This window comes from Balaenoptera physalus (assembly GCF_965194825.1).
Source record: "Balaenoptera physalus genome assembly, chromosome: 21".
Lineage (NCBI taxonomy): Eukaryota > Metazoa > Chordata > Mammalia > Artiodactyla > Balaenopteridae > Balaenoptera > Balaenoptera physalus.
The window spans coordinates 30,411,628-30,430,522 of record NC_138902.1 but is presented as its reverse complement, the minus strand read 5'-3'; the positions used below and the strand labels follow the sequence as shown (position 1 = coordinate 30,430,522).

At 40.9% G+C, this 18,895-nt stretch overlaps 2 protein-coding genes across 4 annotated transcripts in view; one reads left to right on the top strand and one right to left on the bottom strand.

Moving 5' to 3' along the window:
* LOC309651646 (uncharacterized protein) overlaps positions 1-18,895 on the bottom strand; it is a 105,623-nt gene that overhangs the window by 1,679 nt on the left and 85,049 nt on the right. For 2 of the 3 annotated variants that reach the window (XR_014258273.1, XR_014258274.1), the window contains exon 1: positions 63-227. The exons of the other annotated variant lie outside the window; for it this stretch is intronic. The gene's annotated coding sequence lies outside the window, so the exon portion shown is untranslated. Of the gene's footprint in view, positions 1-62; positions 228-18,895 lie in introns of those variants that run through there. 3 annotated transcript variants of the gene reach the window in all.
* CYP4V2 (cytochrome P450 family 4 subfamily V member 2) lies at positions 452-17,466 on the top strand. Its single transcript, XM_082444519.1, has 11 exons — positions 452-1,225; positions 5,601-5,713; positions 6,103-6,188; positions 6,981-7,171; positions 7,568-7,637; positions 9,115-9,241; positions 11,208-11,393; positions 14,501-14,603; positions 15,410-15,544; positions 15,638-15,817; positions 17,038-17,466. Exons 1-11 carry the CDS (start codon positions 1,012-1,014, stop codon positions 17,208-17,210), a joined length of 1,578 nt encoding a protein of 525 aa, XP_082300645.1. The 5' UTR covers positions 452-1,011; the 3' UTR covers positions 17,211-17,466.

Sequence of the window (18,895 nt, the reverse complement as noted above, 5' to 3'; positions counted from 1 at the left end):
TTTTGAGAGCACTCCACAACTACTGTCTCCTTATCAAAACCTCCCCTCCCAGCATCACTTACCTCCACCGCTTTCAGAGAACTCGACCTCCATCCTCTCCCCCCGCCCTTGTCTTGCTCTCTTGGGGTGCTAGCTTTTCTTGTTCCTGAAAATATTTTGAAAAATATTTGGATCACAACAACCTTGCTCAACGCCCCTATGTCGCAATCACCCATCCGATGCAGACTGCTGGCTGGTGCCCCTGAGGTCGTGTCCCTTAGGCTACTCTGGATGGAAGGAGGCAGCTGCCCGAATGACCCGGATGCGGAAGCCAGGACGCAACCCACCTCCGGGCGGGTAGGCAGCCCGCGCCAGCGAAGTGGACCACGGGCAGACGTGCAAGGGAATGAGGTTAGGTGCCCAGCCGGGAAAAAGGAGCTCCAGAGGCTGGGTTTCAAACCAGATGCTTATTTCCACTTTAAAACATCCTGCGTACTCTAGCCTGAGTCGTCACGTTCCCAGCAGAGGGGGGCCTATGAGCCGAAGCTCGGCCCCTCTGGCCCCGGGGCGCCTCTCCGTCACTAAGCCGCCTTCCATCTCACCTTCAGTATCCTCCCCACTCCACCCACTAACGTGCCGCCGTCTACAGCAGCGCGGCCTACAGAGCGCTCGTTTCCCGGACCTTCGTTTGCTGCTCGAAGCAAACAAAGAGGCCGGTGACGTAGGCTTGGGCCGAGCCCCTAACAGCCCCCGCGGTGCCTTGTCGAGGAACCTCGGAGGCCCCAACCTTGTCCCGAGAAGCAGGGCTGCCCCCGCTTCAGGGCGGCCGGGCCTGTGCCCACCTCCGGCCGCACGGGGAAGTGAGCGGGGCCGGCGACGCCTCCTGCTCCCGCCCGAGTTTCGAGAGGCCGGGAACTCCGCCCGGGGCCGGCGCCCTTGACCTCCCGGGGCTGCACCGCGCCCGCCGCCCCGAACATCCCGCCCCGCGGTCCCCGCAGTCTCAGTCCGGGTGCAGAGCGGCCCGCAGGCGCGATGCTGGCGCTGTGGCTGCTGAGCGTCGGGCAGAAGTTGCTGCTCTGGGGCGGGTTGTGCGCGGTCTCCCTGGCGGGCGCCATCCTCACCCTGAACCTCCTGCGGATGGTGGCGAGCTACGCGTGGACATGGCAGCAGATGCGTGCCGTCCCAACCTTGGAGGGCGCCTACCCCTTCCTGGGACACGCGCTGCTGTTAAAGCCGGACGCGAGAGGTAAGGGACCGCGCCCAGGCCGGCCATGTCCCCGTCCCAGGGATGGGGGCTCCCGACCTGCGCCGCGCGGCCGGCCTTCTTACAGCCTGGACACCAGGGCTTGAGGTGCTGACGCTGGGAGAGAGAAGGATTTGTCACCCGCTGGAGGATGGAGTCCCAGTTCTATCCAGTTTCCCTATGACACCTGGCAAAATTGCTAGTGCCCTCCGTTCCCAACGAACTTTTTCTTCGTGTACAGCATAGATTGCAGTATCTCTAAGCTTTTGTCCTTCTGCATTTTTGCTTCTTCTCTTCCCACCTCGTAGCTGCTCCTACCTCGGAACACTGCCGTCTTTGCTTCTGTCTTGGCTGTTAAAGCCTTAAAGGCATAAACTTCCCTGGAACAAGGCAAATCCTTAGAACTTAGAAATCTCTCTCTCTCTCTCCCTCTCTCCCTCTCTCCCTCTCTCCCTCTCTCCCTCTCTCTCCCTCTCTCTCCCTCCTTCTCCCTCCCTCTCCCTCTCCCTCCCTCTCCCTCCCTCTCCCTCTCTCTCCCTCTCTCTCCCCCTCTCACATTTATTTATATGAAAACCACATTTGTAAAATCATCTTGGATAATACTAAAAGCAAAGCTAACCTCCCCTTCTACCCTAAGGCTTTATAGTATTAAAAAATAATTATGTAGAAATATGGACCCTCCCATCCCCCCAAAAGAAACAATATACTTGAGGAGTCTCATCATATTCTTTTTGGGAATTTTTCTAAGAATTGAAATCTCTAGTGAATAAGACCTGTTTCAAAACAAACTGTGAGTTGATTGGAATATTTAACATAATTATCTTTGGAATTACTTTCTGAGTGAAGAGAATGACAGTGTACTGTCTTTTATAAAGGGACTTTTTAATCCGTCATACAAGTACTGGATTTTGGCAACAGGTAAACTTTTGCTCAATTTCCAGCTTTGCAACCAAGTTGTTAGATTTGGGGAAGTTGTTTGAAACTCTTTAAGTTAGAGGGGTTTTGTTTGTTTGTTTACCATTTACTTGTAAATGTAACTATATTGCAGAGTAATTTTAAGGATGAAATTGAATTCATGTGGTTTCTAGATCACTATCTAGAACTTGGTTAGACTAAGTTAGTTAAAGTTGTCAATCAGCCATTTATTGAAGCCCTGCTTTGTGCCCAGCATTGAGCTCAGCAAAATTGGGGATATCAGAATATTCTGAGAAATATTCCCTGTTCTCAGCACCTTTGTCTCTTATACAGGAGGCTGTGCCTTTCATTTTGTGGCTACTGTCCAAATTCTGCCCTCAGTAATTCCACCTGGAGTATTGCAGTTGCTTTCCCATGAGCCCTTTGAACTCTAATCTCTTGCTTTTGCATCTATGTCAGCACCCGTCTTCCTCAGCTGCTACCTGCTATTGGACCTGATATCTTCAAACCACAGATTCAGACTTCCCTGTCTCCTCTGTCAGACCAGACCAAGGCAGGCAGTATATTAGCACGAAGCCGGATATTTTGATACTGTTGACCTGACCCAGCTCTTTTCATGGCAATGTTACCAACTGTCTTGACCAGAAGACATTTTGAAGAAGTGTGGTAATATGGTTAAGGTGGTGCATTCTGGGGTCTGACTGCCTTGGGTACAAAGCCAGATTCCACCATTTACCAGCTCGGTGATATATTGGGCAAGTTGCTTAACTGTGCACAACTTCCTCAACTGTTTAATGACAGTAATAACAGCGTCCCTCCCCATGTAACTGTGGTGAGGCACAAAAGACATAATACACCTGAAACCTTGAGCACTAGATCTGACATAGAATAACCTGCCATAGCAAGTAAATATGACATAATGAATGTTAATTATTTTAAGATTATTATTATTAGGTTTGGTGTGCAAAACGTGCAAACACTTACAAAAATCAAGACTATTGATTTAATTTTATATGCAGTGGACATCCCCAGCCTTAGCCCTTCTCCAACTTTGAACAACTTGCCCTGAAGCTCAGGGGTGGGTGAAGCTTAAGGATGGAAGAGGACCAGGGATGGACTGAGCACGTGCACATTTTTTGACATGGAAAAAGAGCTGAAGAGCTTAATGGTTCTGTTTTTTATGCCATACCAGTTTTTCTCCTTGCCCAAATTCCCACGTAAAAAAAAACCCTGTGAAAATCTCAAGCATCATATTACTAGCCTCACAGTGAGTTTGGGATGAATCCCACTGTTGTCAATCAGGCATTCCCATTGCCCAGGAGAAGCCCTGGATACCCATATGCCTCCCAACTAGCCTTCCCCTCCACAAAATTGGAAAGGAAGAAGTAAAACTGTTACTATTTGCAGATAACATGATATTATAGAAAACCCTAAAGACTCCAGCAAAAAAAAATTATTAGAACTAATAAACTACTTCAGTAAAGTTGCAGGATACAAAATCAATATATAAAAATCACTTGTGTTTCTATACACTAATAATGAACTATCAGAAAGAGAAATTAAGAAAACAATCCCATTTACAATTGCATCAAAAAGAATAAAATACCTAGGAATAAATTTAACCAAGGAAGTAAAAAAGGTGTACACTGAAAACTATGAGACACTGCTGAAATAAATTGAATAAGACACAAATAAATGGAAAGATATTCCATGTTCATGGACTGGAAGAATTAATACTGTTAAAATTTCCATACTCTCCAGAGCAATTCTCAGATTCAGTGCAATCCCTATCCAGCTTTCAATGACGTTTGCCACAGAAATAGAATAGTACCAAATTTTGTATGGAATACAAATGACCTCAAATAGCCAAAGCAATTTTGAGAAAGAAGAACAAAACTGAAGGCATCACACTTCCTGATTTCAAGATATATTACAAAGCCATAGTAATCAAAACAGTATGGTATTGGCATAAATGCAGGCACATAGATCAATGGAACAGAACAGAAACCCAGAAATAAACAGAAGGTGGTCAATTAATTTACCACAAAGGATCCAAGAATACATAATGGGGAAAGGACAGACTCTCAATAAATGGTGTTGGGAAAACTGGACAGACACTTGCAAAAGAATAAAACTGGACCACTATCTTACACCATGCATGATAATAACTCAAAATTGATTAAAGACTTAAGTGTAAGACCTGAAGCCATATACCTCATAGAAGAAAACATAAGCGGTAAGCTCCTTGATTTTTTGGATTTGACACCGAAAGCAAAGGCAACAAAAGCAAAAATAAACAATTGAGACTACATCAAATTAAAAAGCTTCTGCACAGCAAATAAAACCTTTAAGAAAATGAAAAGGAAACCTACAAAATGGGATACATGGCAAATCATATATCTAATAAGGGGTTAATATCCAAAATGTATAAAGAACTCATACAACTCAATAGCAAAAAACCCTGAACAATCTCATTTAAAACTGGGCAGAGGGTCTGAATAGACATTTTCCCAAAGAAGGCATACAGATGACCAACAGATACATGAAAATGTGCTCAACATCACTACTCATCAGGGAAATGCAAATAAAAACCACAATAGGACTTCACCTCACACTTTTTAGAATGGCTATAATCAAAAAGACAAGAAGTAACAAATTTTGGCAAGAGAGAAGGGAACTCTTGAGCACTGTTGGTGAAAATGTAAATTGCTGCAGCCACTGTGGAAAACAGTATGGGGATTCCTCAAAACATTTAAACATTAAAAATTGAACTACCACATGATCCCTCAGTTTCACTTCCGGGTGTATATACCAAGAAAATGAGAACATTAACTTGAAAAGATATATGCACACCATGTACACTGCAGTATTATTTACAGTAGCAAAGACATGGAAGCAACCTAAGTGTCCATCACTGGACGAATGGATAAAGAAAATGTGGTACACACACACACACACACACACACACACACACACACAGAGGAATATTATTCAGTCATAAAAAAGAAGGAAATATTGCCATTTGTGAAAACATGGATGAACCTTGAGGGCATAATGCTCAACGAAGTAAGTCAGACAAAGCAAGGCAAGTATTGTGTGATCTCACTTCTGTGTGGAATCTAAAACAACAACAACAACAAATATCTCTCTGGGAGATATTAAGTGACTTGTCCAAAGTAAAACAAAAACAAAACCCCCAAGGAACCAAAAGACACAATAAGGAACTTATTACAAAATTTTTGTCTTTTTAAAAATTTTTATTGGAGTATAGTTGATTTACAATGTTGTGTTAATTTCATGTGTACAGCAAAGTGAATCAGTTATACATATACATATGCCCACTCTTTTTTAGATTCTTTTCCCATATAGGCCATTGCAGAGTACTAAATAGAGTTCCCTGTGCTGTATCCCTTAGACAAAATTCTTGTCTTGATTGAATTTAAGATTAAATATTTTCTCCCAGATTTTTTTCAGCAGATGATTCAGTACAGTGAAGAACACCGACACCTGCCACTGCTGAAACTCTGGCTCGGGCCCATACCTGTGGTGTTCCTTTATAACGCAGAAAATGTGGAGGTGAGTATGTGGCAAATGTGATCAATATTCCACTGTCTGTCTGATGGTGTGGGAATCTCATTAGATGTGGTCATCCTCCGGATTCACCTGCCTCTCCCCTCTCCCCTCAAGAAATGACTCTGCTTGGTTCCTAGTTTGTGGCAGGAACCAGGAATCATCTTGGACATTTTCCTTCCTTTCAACTCCATTTAGTTCTCAAGACTGAATGACAATTATAAGTTCAAAACTCTAATTGCATTTCTTTGAGGCACAGGAATGAAAATGAATCACAGAGAAATAACAATTATAAAATCTTGCTTTAAAAAGTAGTTGTGTTCTAGCCAGGTGTTCTTATAACTGAAATCGTTTTGATGTCTATATCCCTCAATTTTTTTTTTTCTCTTTTAAAGGTAATTTTAACTAGTTCAAAGCACATTGACAAATCCTATATGTACAAGTTCCTAGAACCGTGGCTTGGCCTAGGACTTCTTACAAGGTACCTCAGTGGAAATTTGTAAAGCTGTCTTGTAGAAACAGTTACTTCTATGGGTAACTTGTTATTTCAGGAACTGACACAAGGTGTTCTTCCAATAGCAAGATTGAGGTATTGGGAATTATGGGAGAAGCTGGAAGGAAAGGTCCAGCTAACAATGGGCCTTTGATAGATAGGGTGTATGGTAATCTCCAGCCACTATATTCAATAATGATAATCACTAGTGTTCCAAGAAAAATGAGGAGGTACTGATGTATGAATGGAGTAAAGCCAAGGATAGTTTGGAGAAGGGAAATCTTGAAAATATCATGAAAAAGGCAGTCACCCTCAGAGAAGTGAATCGAACACAGTAACCTCACTTCTTGAGTTGGCACCCAGAAACAGGACTCCGTCCTCTGAGAGAGGGCCTAGCAAGAGAAAGGCAGGACCCTGGTGGGGACTTTGGAGAATTCAAAGATAGTAGAGATTAAAGAAAATCATGGAGCAGTGGATCATCTGAGGGCTAAGATGTTGATAGAGGGGAGAAAAATTCTAAATTTTAGAAACTCAGAGCTCAGAAATTTAGAAAAATTCTTAAATGTTTCCATTTTTAATGAATACTCTTCTAAACATTAGTAATATAGAACAGTATCCAAAATATTCACAACTATACAGGAGTCTTTGTCATTCTGACCAAAGCATTTGAGAATCTGTAGATTAAGCTGTTTCAGGAGAACTTGATGATGACTATATTTATATTTTATTTGTTTCAGGTGTTGCTTGTTTTTTCTTTGTAACCGTGTATTTTATTTCTAGTACTGGAAACAAGTGGCGCTCTAGGAGAAAAATGTTAACACCCACTTTCCATTTTACAATTCTGGAAGATTTCTTAGATGTCATGAATGAACAAGCAAATATATTGGTTAATAAGCTTGAAAAATATGTTAACCAAGAAGCATTTAACTGCTTTTTTTACATCACTCTTTGTGCCTTAGATATAATCTGTGGTAAGTCTCACTGATTTATTTTTAAAGTTAGGATGTAAAGATAAAATGGCACAAATAGAAAATAACAGTCCATAGGGTGGGGCGGGGCGGGGGAGAAAGGACATTGGGTTCTTCTGGAAGGTCCTATTGCTAAATTAGCCACCTGAGAAGCAGCAGCCATTCATAGGACTTCGGACAAGCGGTCACTGAGCCAACATGACCAGACGGTCCGAGGGAAGGAAGGGCAGGAACTGGGAGTAAGAGAAGCAGAAGATACAAGAGAAGAGGGAAAAGAACAATTCTACAATATATATGAACAGAACAGGACATAGCGTCTTTTATCAAGTGTCTGCCACTGGAAAATGTACCCAAGATACGTGCATGAATTGAATGGTTGCTTCTCACTATATTTTACAGAAACAGCTATGGGGAAGAACATTGGTGCTCAAAGCAACAATGATTCCGAGTATGTTCAAGCAGTTTATAGGTAAATGAAGTCCTAATTATTTCTAAAATTGTTATTGGGAATTCCCTAGCAGTCCAGTGGTTAGGACTCCACGCTTTCACTGTCGAGGGCCCAGGTTCTATCCCTGGCCAGGGAACTAAGGTCCTGCAAGCTGCGTGGTGTGGCCCAAAAAAATAAAATAAAATTGTTATTGATCAGGGCTTTAAAAAATTCTTGCTAATAATTTCTGTCTGTACTGTAGCTTTTTCATCATTTCAAAGTGAAACATTATACTAAAAATTAACCTAATCATTTAAGCATATCTTTCAACAGTACAGGAATGGTTATGGCACATCCAGATTATGCAGTAATTTTAAATGACTATTTTATAATATATCGAGAGATTACATTATGATGCTAAGTGATAAAAGAAAGACATAAATTTTTTTGTAGTTTGATAACCACTAGGTATAAAAAAATTATTCATAGAAAAAGCTAGGAGATACTATACCAAAATGTTAGCTGCGGTTATTATAATTTTATGTGTGTGCTCTCTTATTGTGTTTTGGTTTTGTTGTGATTCATTCTCCTTTCCTATATTTTCTGCACTGAGTATGTATTATTTTTTAATTGAAATAATCAACTTTACTTTTAAAATTGCTTGTGATTATTCAGCTATTAAGAGGCAGGGCCAGGATTTGATTCAATGTATCCTATCTTTAAGTCCACGGCTCATTTCACTTCATCTTAACAACTACTTGTTGAGCATCTATAATCTGCCATTCCCTGCACAAGGTACTGACTAGTTTTATATGGGCACATGAAACAGAATAGCAGGGGAGACAGGCATTGAAGCAAATGAATATAAACTTATAAATTATAATAATTGCTTAGAAAGAAAAGATCAAGTTGATATGAGAGAGGAAAACAGGGATGTGTTTTACAGATTGCGTGGTCAGGAAAGGTCTTCTCTGAGGAATTGGCATCTAAGCTGGTCATGAAGGAGGAGATCGTGTAGAGGTCTTTCTGCTTCTCACTGGGAATAATGAGGGTGGTGCTCGTGACAGCTGTGTGACAGATGGGTATTTAATGAGCAATTTTCCGTGGAAGAGGGCAGCCAGTTGTTTACTGGCTCTACGGAGGAGTGAGCAAGCAAATGAGTGGACATTATGAAGAGGCAGATTTCATATCAGCTTGTGGTACAAGAGCCACAGGCAGCCTGGGGTGGTCAAGAACTCTCCCTGGAGAAAAAGAAGCGGAGATCAGATGACCATTTAGTATGGATGTTTTATAACAGATTCTTCATTCCTCTAAAGAACCCATTAAATGTTTAAGCTTCACTGGATGTGTAATACCCCATGCCTTCATTGTTGAGTGTAAAGCCTGGATCTTAGCAGCCTCTAAGACGAATCATTATCATCCCTACATAATTACCCTCATTGAGAGCGGGCATCAATTAGGTGCTCAAGAAATACACATTTTCAGTGTATCAGCTGATGTGTTTTTATCCTATTTATAGGATGAGTGATTCAATACATCAAAGAATGAAGATGCCCTGGCTCTGGCTTGACCTTTTGTTCTTTATATTTAAAGATGGATGGGAACACAAAAGGAGCCTAAAAATCCTACATAATTTTACCAAAAACGTAAGCCCTTGATTTTTTTAATTGTGATAAAATATACACAACATAAAATTTACCATTAATTGCACTCACAGTGTTCTGAAACCATCACCACTCTCCATTTCTAGATCTTTTATACGTCCAAGATTTTTATGCTGTGTTAACATACCCTGGAGCCTGTGTCTCATAAAATAAAAGTTGAATAATAATGGAAAGAAGGAGACGGTGTGATTACATTTTAATTATGTACTCACCAAATATTAATTAAACACTTGTTAGGTGCCAAACACTGTACCAAGTGTTAAAGACATAGTAATAAGTAAGATATGTATGTCCCCTAAAAGAGGTTAGTCTAGTAGAGGAGGTTGTCTATTAAAAAAATTACAAAATGTGATACGAACTATAAATATTTATTAACAACCAGGGTGCTATGTTGAATGAATAAAGAGGAGGGGATCCGTGTTATGAGAGTCTTATGGCAAATGTTTGGATTAGGCAGTAGCTTTCAAAGGCAAAGGGCATTTATAGCAGTATCTCAACTTGGAAAAGATTAAAATTAACTAGATGTCACTATTTTACTTCCAATTAAAAAATAACAAGGAGATAGTGATATTGTTTCAGATATAAGATGTCAGTCTTGTGTTAAACATGTGCTTTTGACAAAGCAATATTTAATTGAAAATATACATCAAATTATGATTTAAATGTACTGATAAAAGTACCAATTTAAATATATTCTCTCTTTGCTGTCAATTTCGGTTTCAACTATATTGGCATTGCTTCCTTACAGTGAGGTACAGCCTGTCACCAACAGATCATGTGGTTCCCAGTCAGGAAATGTTGGATGAATGAGGTGTTGGATTCAGGTGGCCACAGTGGAGGACAGAGTTATCTCCATTACTGGGCAGTAGGCGAATGACCAAATTTTTCCTCAAATTACATGCGTTACTATCAATATCAATAATTAATGAATTCCAAATTGGATGGACAATATTATTTATTTAATAAATATTGAAAATTGCATACTGAGTGCCAGGCCCTAGGGGGTTCCCCCGAGAATGAAAGGAGATACGGTGTTTTGTCCTCAAAGCACTTAGCATCTATTCATTCAAATCACTTAGTAGCAGGTTTGGTCAATTGCCTGATAGGAGAAGAAAGTTGAAATGTATAGCCACATTAAGTTTATGGGTTTTAATTCTTTTATTCATTCAGAAAAGATCTAAGGGACGTCCTTAAAATGCCAGGCAGTGTTCTAAGGGTTGGAATTATATCAATGAACAAAGACAAATTTGCTGCCACATGGATGGTACATTCATGCAGTATATTATATAGCAAGTATACTATAATGTCAGGTGGTAAGTGAAATGGAAGAAAAATAAAGTAAGGTTAGGAAGGTAGTGAGTGCTAGGGACCAGGTTAGCAGTGATCTGGGAAGGTCTTTCTGATGGTGCGAGAAGGGGGCAAGACCTCAAGAGGAGGGAGGGAGGGAGTGAGCCACACTGGCATCTGAAGAAAGAGAAATCTAGGCAGCAGGAACAGCAAGCACAGAGGGTGAGCTGACTGATCAACCTGCTGTTTCTTTCCTCCAGTGCAGCCTGTAATGAGAGCAATCCGTAATTTGTCTATTGTATAATGATTGCATTCTCTCCACCACCTAAACTTTTTCTCATTAGCTCATCCAAATCTCTAGGGCACCACTTAGGGGACTACTAACTCTATTCCCGTGTTGGAAAGATGGCAGAAATAGCACTTGAATATTCTGAATTTGTCTGACATTAAATTTGTTTTTAAAAGTCTTATCAAATAATGCCCTAAAATGTTAACAGGAAGCTTTACTATATTTTCCACAAGAGCCTAAGTTATTGTTGAGTTAGAACAGGAAAGGTTTAGAAAAAATCCATGAAAGAAGCTAGTGTATTTTCATAAGAAAATATATTATGAGGCTACATCAAATTCCAAAGGAGAGCATATGATTGTTTAAATCATACAGGTCATCACTGAACGGGCCAATGAAATGAAGAGACATGAAGAAGGTAGAAGTAATGACAAGAACTTTCCTCCACACAATAATAAACGCAGGGGTTTTCTTGACTTGCTTTTAAATGTGACTGATGACCAAGGGAACAAGCTGAGTTATGAAGAGATTCGAGAAGAAGTTGACACCTTTATGTTTGAGGTATTTTATCTCATCACGTTATTTTCGGTTATCATTAAACAAATTGCAGTTATTTTCTAGAATCTTTAGCAACATTTTTAAAAGTTTATTCAAGTTTTAAAGTAGCTTCATATAACTGAGGATGAGTCGCTGCATTATAATTAGAAATTACAAAATGTAAGAACCTGATTAAGTACCAGATCAGCTTTCTTCTTCAGAAAAAGCCTTTGACTCGTGGTGAGTATAGCACTAGACACATTGTTTTCTCAGGAAAACCTAAAACCCATTGGATTTTTCCAAGTAGAAAAGAAATCAGAAATTGCTCTCATTCCCTATATTGCTTCATGCTTTTTAAAAATCTCTGAAACCCACAAGTCTGTCTTTTCACTACCTCCTTTTTGAAGTTCTAGCAAAGGAGTGCTTAGCTCCTGCTTTGAGCTGCCCAAACTAGAGAAGATAGCAAGAGCCCTCCGACAGAGAATTTAACTAGTTTGTGATTCTAAAGGGATTTCTGACCTTCAAATAATGAAAAGAAAGATGCAGTTTTTACAAAAGGTAATTCTAGCATTATTAAATATTACAAAGAGTGAATCTCTCAGCGTGTGGATTGCCAAATAAAGTGAAGAAATGGTTTTTAAAAGCGCCCTGTGGTAATATCCTGGAAGTGGAGGAAAGTGAAGGGCATATGTAGTTTTGGATGGCTCAGTACACGCCAGCCGTGGATGGTGTGAGCAGCCCTGCTTGCAGGCACCTGGGTACAGTGTACCTCTGGGTATACTGCCAGAGCGCACATCCTCCCGGGGGCACAGTGTAGGAAAGCAAGCTGTGTCAAGGGTCCCTAGACCCGAGTTCTCATTCTGGCTCCATGCTGACTAGCCTTATGAGATGGTGCCAATCATCTCAGATCTCTGTCGCAGCTTCACTGTGTATAAAATAGAGAGATGGATTAGATCAGTGGTTTTAAACTTCTTTTTTAAGCAGAGCTCTTCATTGAAAAGAAATTTTATGCAGAAAACGGACATCTAAATTAGCTAAAAAGTGGAGCGGTGTTAAGCTGGGGTCTCTGGGGCCAAATCCCACCTCTAACCTGTACTAGAGGTGGGACCTCCGGTAACTCATGGAGCCTTTCTGGGCTTTGGTGTGCTCATTGTTATAGTACGGGTCTCGCAGGATAATTATAAGGATTAGATGAATGATTTTTTAAAGTGCACGAAGAATCTTGCCTGGCACATGGGAAGTGTGTGGTGGATATTGGCTATTATCATTTGATGTTAAAGTGGAGAGACCGTGTCACATCTCCACCCTGCATACACACGTACACACACATGCGCACATACATACACTCTCAGGCACACGTGCACGTGCACCCACACATCCTTCTCCTACCAAAAACCTCTCACTTTCATGAAAACAACTGGAATAATGATCTCTTTCTTCCAGCTCTAACACTCTTTGAAATTCTAAGTTTTTTCTTCTTTGCATCAAATAGGAGACACACCTCGTATGATTATAATATTGTGACCTCCTCCATAAAGAGGTTGCAGGTTATTACGACCACACCTTTCCTGCCCCAGGTGCTGACCACTGGATACTAAGGTTTCTGCCCCTGCCCTGTCCCACCAGCCTGCTTCTATAAACTGTGTGCTTTGTGCTTTGCTTAGTCCTGCTTTCTTCAGGTAGCAGACACGTGGAAGTAGGAAGTTCAGCAGACATCTCTTACACATTTGGATCAGGCTTCCGCTTATAAATTCAAGAGAAGTTATTAAGAATTATTTAGCAAGAGCACTTCCTCCTGTGACTTTGGTAAACAACTGAGTGAAATGGGCCAGATCTGGTCCGGAGCTCAGGGTAGTTTCTGTGAAGGAACAGCAAGCCTGAGAAGAGGCAATGACACCAATATCAGAGACTTGGAAAATATATATGTTATAAAATTGCAGAATGGGGCTTCCCTGGTGGCACAGTGGTTGAGAATCTGCCTGCCAATGCAGAGGACACGGGTTCGAGCCCTGGTCTGGGAAGATCCCACATGCCGCGGAGCAGCTGGGCCCGTGAGCCACAATTACTGAGCCTGCACATCTGGAGCCTGTGCTCCGCAACAATAGTGAGAGGCCCTGGCACCGCGATGAAGAGTGGCCCCCGCTTGCCACAACTAGAGAAAGCCCTCGCACAGAAACGAAGACCCAACACAGCCATAAAAAACAAAAAACAAAAAACAAAAAACAAAAAAAAACAACTCCTGAGATTAAAAAAAAAAAAAAAAAATCTACAAAAAAAAAAAAAAATTGCAGAATAAGCCTCAAACAATTCAACTTAGAAGCTGTTTTATGAAGCAAGTGCTTTGGAGATTTCTGCCCAGAGAAAGGAAAATTATAACCATCACTTGTGTTGCGTAGGGAAAATGGAAAAGTAAGAACTTCCATAGAGGAAACAATTTGTTTTCTGTTTAGTTCCCCTAAAAGTCTTATTCATAGAGTTATAATATTATTATTGATTTTCCAAACTTTTTTTTTCTGCAGAACTCATGTAAAAAAAATTTCTTAGTCTGTTTTTAATCTCTAAGATGTAAATATCTGTATCAAGTATTTCACAGAGTTTTTCTGAAGGATAATTGAATTAGTTTCTGCACAGTACTTAGTATTTTGCCTAAAGCTCAGCAACTATTATGGGAGGCTATTTATCAACTTCCTGACATGCAGGATGTTACTCAGAACCACACATAGACACCCTGGTGTCCAGGGTTGACAGGTAAAGCCTACCTTACAAATGCTAGAAGGTGGAGGAGTACAGATCTGGTAAACTGGCTCATAAAAGTCAGACTCTTTCCCCTTAAAAACAGTCTAGAGCACCTAGTTCCCTTGGAAGGCCCCCTTATTAGCACAGCCTAGCCACTTCTCACCATGTATGCAGCTCTGTGTAGTGTTGAAATATCTATCTAAGCATGAATCTCCCCTTTGACGGGATCGTTTTCTTTGTTTGTTTCTCACCAAGGTGAGATACTGTACCAAATTAATTTATTCTGTTTGGAGTCCCAGTGCAGCTGTCAAATCCAGAGACAATTCAAAATAGAGTTTTCTCTTCTAATCTTCGCAATACTACTCCACTAAGTTATTTTTTCCTTACATTTGTAGGGTCACGATACGACCGCAGCTGCAATAAACTTGTCCTTATATCTATTGGGTTCGTATCCAGAAGTCCAGCAAAAAGTGGACCATGAACTGGAGGAAGTGTTTGGTATGTTTTGTCCCTTCACTAGTTACACTGTGGGTACCACGTCCATGGAAGCAAGTGTTGTTCTTGCTCATGAAGGATAAACAGCAGGACCTGTTCTAAAGATACAGCAATAAGCAGGAAGTCTCCCCTATGGGATCCCTTCCAGTCCCAGTCTTCTTAGCAAAGCCTTATTCATCACTTACAGAATACAGGCATTTGCTAATTGCATGGCATGTGACTGCACTGGGCTAGATGCTGGGGATGCACAGATAAATGTTACTGTCCTCAAGCATCTCACTTAGTAGATGAAGCAGACATATCTACATAAAGCATTGAGTCATGGGGTCAAGGAAAACTGTTTCATACAGCATTGCATCTGGCCACGAATGAGAGAAAAGATGCATTAAGCCGGTAGGACAAACTTTTCTATTACACAACCAGCAGTTCACAGGTAAGCTGTCCTAGGCTGATGCCAGCAGTGATGTCATTGGAGTCCCAGCACCCCAAAAGGAAACTCTGTCCCATTAATCAGCCACTCTCCTCTCTTCCCGCAGCTCCTGGCAACTGCTAAGTTACTATCTGTCTCTATGGATTTACTACCTGTTCTGAATACTTCCTATAAATGGAATCCCACAACATGTGACCATTGGTGTCTGGTTTCTTTTACTGAACATATCTCATTTTATTTTGATTATGGGTAATACTAGAAACTCTATTTTAGCTGTAGGTATTTAACATGTTTTGATGCGTGTATTCTTCTTCAATGTCCCATCCCCCAAGCTCAAATAATCCTTTCCTTGTTATCTCATGTATTTACTTAAAACCAGGGAGATCTGATCGTCCTGCTACCTTAGATGACCTGAAGAAACTTAAATATCTGGAATGTGTTGTTAAAGAGAGCCTTCGCCTTTTTCCTTCTGTTCCTTTCTTTGCCCGTAATCTTAATGAAGACTGTGACGTTGGTAAGAATTCTATAATTTGAATAGGAGGGAGAGTGGATTATTTTAATGTCTGTCTTGCTCCATCCTCATGGCCTATTGACTACTTCTTGACAGCGGGTTACAAAATCGTGAAAGGCTCTCAAGTAATCATCATGCCCTATGCACTGCACAGAGATCCAAGGTACTTCCCCAATCCTGAGGAATTCAAGCCAGAACGGTTCTTTCCCGAGAATTCGAAAGGACGTCATTCATACGCATATGTGCCCTTCTCTGCTGGACCCCGAAACTGTATAGGTTTGTATCCGTCAGAACTCGTTTGACCTTTCAGGCCTGCAGAGTAGGGGGTTTCACACAAAAATTTCTTGAGATGTAGCAGCCCATAGGCAACTGTCTTTTAAAAAAACTGGCTTCCTCTTCCCTCCACTTTACTGTACATTATTGTTTTAAAATATGACTGTCATAAAGTGTATTAGTTTGCTAGGGCAGCCATAACAAGGTACCACACACTGGGTGGCTTAAACCACAGGAATTTATTTTCTCCCAATTCTGAAGCTAGAAATCCAAGACTCAGGTATCAGCAGGATTGGTAATAAATACCTGCTTAGCTTGTAAATGATCTTCTTCTCCCTGTCTCCCCACATGGTCTTTCCTCTGTGTGTGTCTGTGTCGTAATCTCTTCTTTTTATAGGGACCACCAGTCAGATTGGATTAGGGTCCACCCATCTGATTATTTTATTTTATTTTTGACCATTTTAATTTAATTACTTCTTTAACGTTCCCATCTCCTATTCTGAGATACTGAGGTTTAGGACTTCAACCTATGAATTTGGGGGGACACAATTTAGCCCATAACATAAAGCATAAATAGTTTCATGGTAGAGTTTGAAAATGTTGTAGGTTTTAGATTAAAATAGAACATACTTCATATGATACAAAACTTATTTATAACAATTAGTTATGTTTAGCTTAATTTCTGTATTTGTTGATTTTAAGAACTGCATTTTGCAAAACCAAAACACAAAATGCTTACCACAAGGCCAGCTGAACTTAAGCAAAGTGAATGCACATCACTGTGCATTATAAACACTTTCAGCTTCAGAATCTCTAGCATTTTATCGTTTATGTAAATGCAGACATTCATAAATTAAGGCCAGATTTAAATGGATGAATCTGATGCTTATTTAGTACCTCTAGAGTAAATTAAATTTAAGTTAAAGGCCCAAATAAGAAATCAGTCGAGAGTAGTGATTCTCATGCTTAAACGAGCCCAGGATTCATCTCACGTTTTGCTAAAATACAAATGCCTGGCCCACTTCAGCTGTTCAGATGCACTGGGTGGGAACAGGAAGGGCACTCAAGAATCTTCATGTTTTACAAGCATCCTAGGTGATTCTGATTCTCCCAGGGCCCACTGCGAAAATATAAAATTGCTTGCTTCCTCTAATCGGACTTGTGATTTCTCACATTTGAGATATATCTATCATTAAAGTGTTGCTATTTACATTAATTTGAAGGTCAAAAGTTTGCCATGATGGAAGAAAAGACCATTCTTTCCTGCATCCTGAGGCACTTTTGGGTAGAATCCAACCAAAAAAGAGAAGAACTTGGTCTGGCAGGAGAACTGATTCTTCGTCCAAGTAATGGCATCTGGATCAAGTTGAAGAGGAGAAACACAAATGAATCCTAACTATACTATTGGGCTGCTCTCTTACCACAAAAAGGTCTTTCTTTAAAGGAAGCTTTGCATTTACAGTTCTTAGATCATGAACTCAATATTCTTAATCCCTAAACCTAATTTTTTTCTTGTCCCCACTTACCTTGGGGTCAAGTCTACCAAAGCGAGAGTTTTCATATCTCCATCACCATCATAGCTCTGGCCCCTGGTCTTGATCCCAAAAGTAAACTGATGACTGTACCCAAATAAACACATAAAAGCTTCTCAACAGAGGGATCCACAGGCCAATCCAATTTCAATCAATGGGCCCAAAGGATATAATTTAATTGAAGTTCCAGAATATTTTTAAGGTATTCTTGTAGACTCAGGAACATATACAGGCATGTATATATATATACATTTGTTTGAAAAGGGTGAGTAATTAAGTACTTAGACATAAGGAGCTTAAGTTTCAAGAATTATATCAGTGGCATCAATTATGAGAAGACTAACCATTATGATACTTTTCAGATTTAATCTTCTACAGCAGATCATTTATAAGTTGACTCAGAGGTTCTGTTCCTATTTCCCTTTGGACGGTGTACTTGTAGCCTTCCTTTCATTCCTCAGAGCATCACAATTACCTTTTTATATCATGTGTTACTGGAAGAGATTCCTCTTGGTAATCTCCCGTCCCTCACAGTGATTCAGGGAGTTGATTTATGGCTTTTGGAGTTCGAAGGACCTTAGAGTTTATTAAGTTATGCCGTGGGCTCTCCCTATCCACGAATTCTGAATCCATGTATTCAACGAATGGCTGATCGAAAATATTTGAAAAAAAATTCCAGAAAGTTCCAAAAATCAAAGCTATTTACATAGCATTTACATTGTATTAGGTATTATAAGTAATCTAGAGATGATTTAAAGTATACAGTTGGAGGTTCAAGATGGTGGAGTAGAAGGACGTGCACTCACTCCCTCTTGCGAGAGCACCAGAATCACAACTAACTGCTGAACAGTCATCGACAGGAAGACACTGGAACTCAACAAAAAAGATACCCTACATCCAAAGACAAACGAGAAGCCCCAGTGAGACGGTAGGAGGGGTGCAATCACAATAAAATCAAATCCCATAACTGCTGGGTGGGTGACTCACAAACTGGAGAATAGTTACACCACAGAAATCCACCCACTGGAGTGAAGTTCTGACCCCACGTCAGGCTTCCCAACCTGGGGTCCAGCAACAGGAGGAGGAATTCCCAGATAATCAGATTTGAAGGTTAGTGGGATTTGATTGCAGGACTTCGACAGGAATGGGGGAAACAGAGACTCCACTCTTGGAGGGCACACACAAAGTAGTGTGCACATCAGCACCCAGGGGAAGGAGCAGTGAGCCCATAGGAGACTGAATCAGACCTACCTGCTAGTGTTGGAGGGTCTCCTGCAGAGGTGGGGGGTGGCTGTGGCTTACTGTAGGGACAAGGACACTGGCAGCAGAAGTTCTGGGAAGTACTCCTTGGCATGAGCCCCCCAGAGTCCACCATTAGCCCCACCAAAGGGCCTGCAGGCTCCAGTGCTGGGTTGCCTCAGGCCAAACAACCAAGGGAGAGAACTCAGTCCCACCAAATAGCAGACAAGCAGATTAAAGTTTTACTGAGCTCTGCCCACCAGAGCAACACCCAGATCTACCCACCACCACTCCCTCCCATCAGGAAACT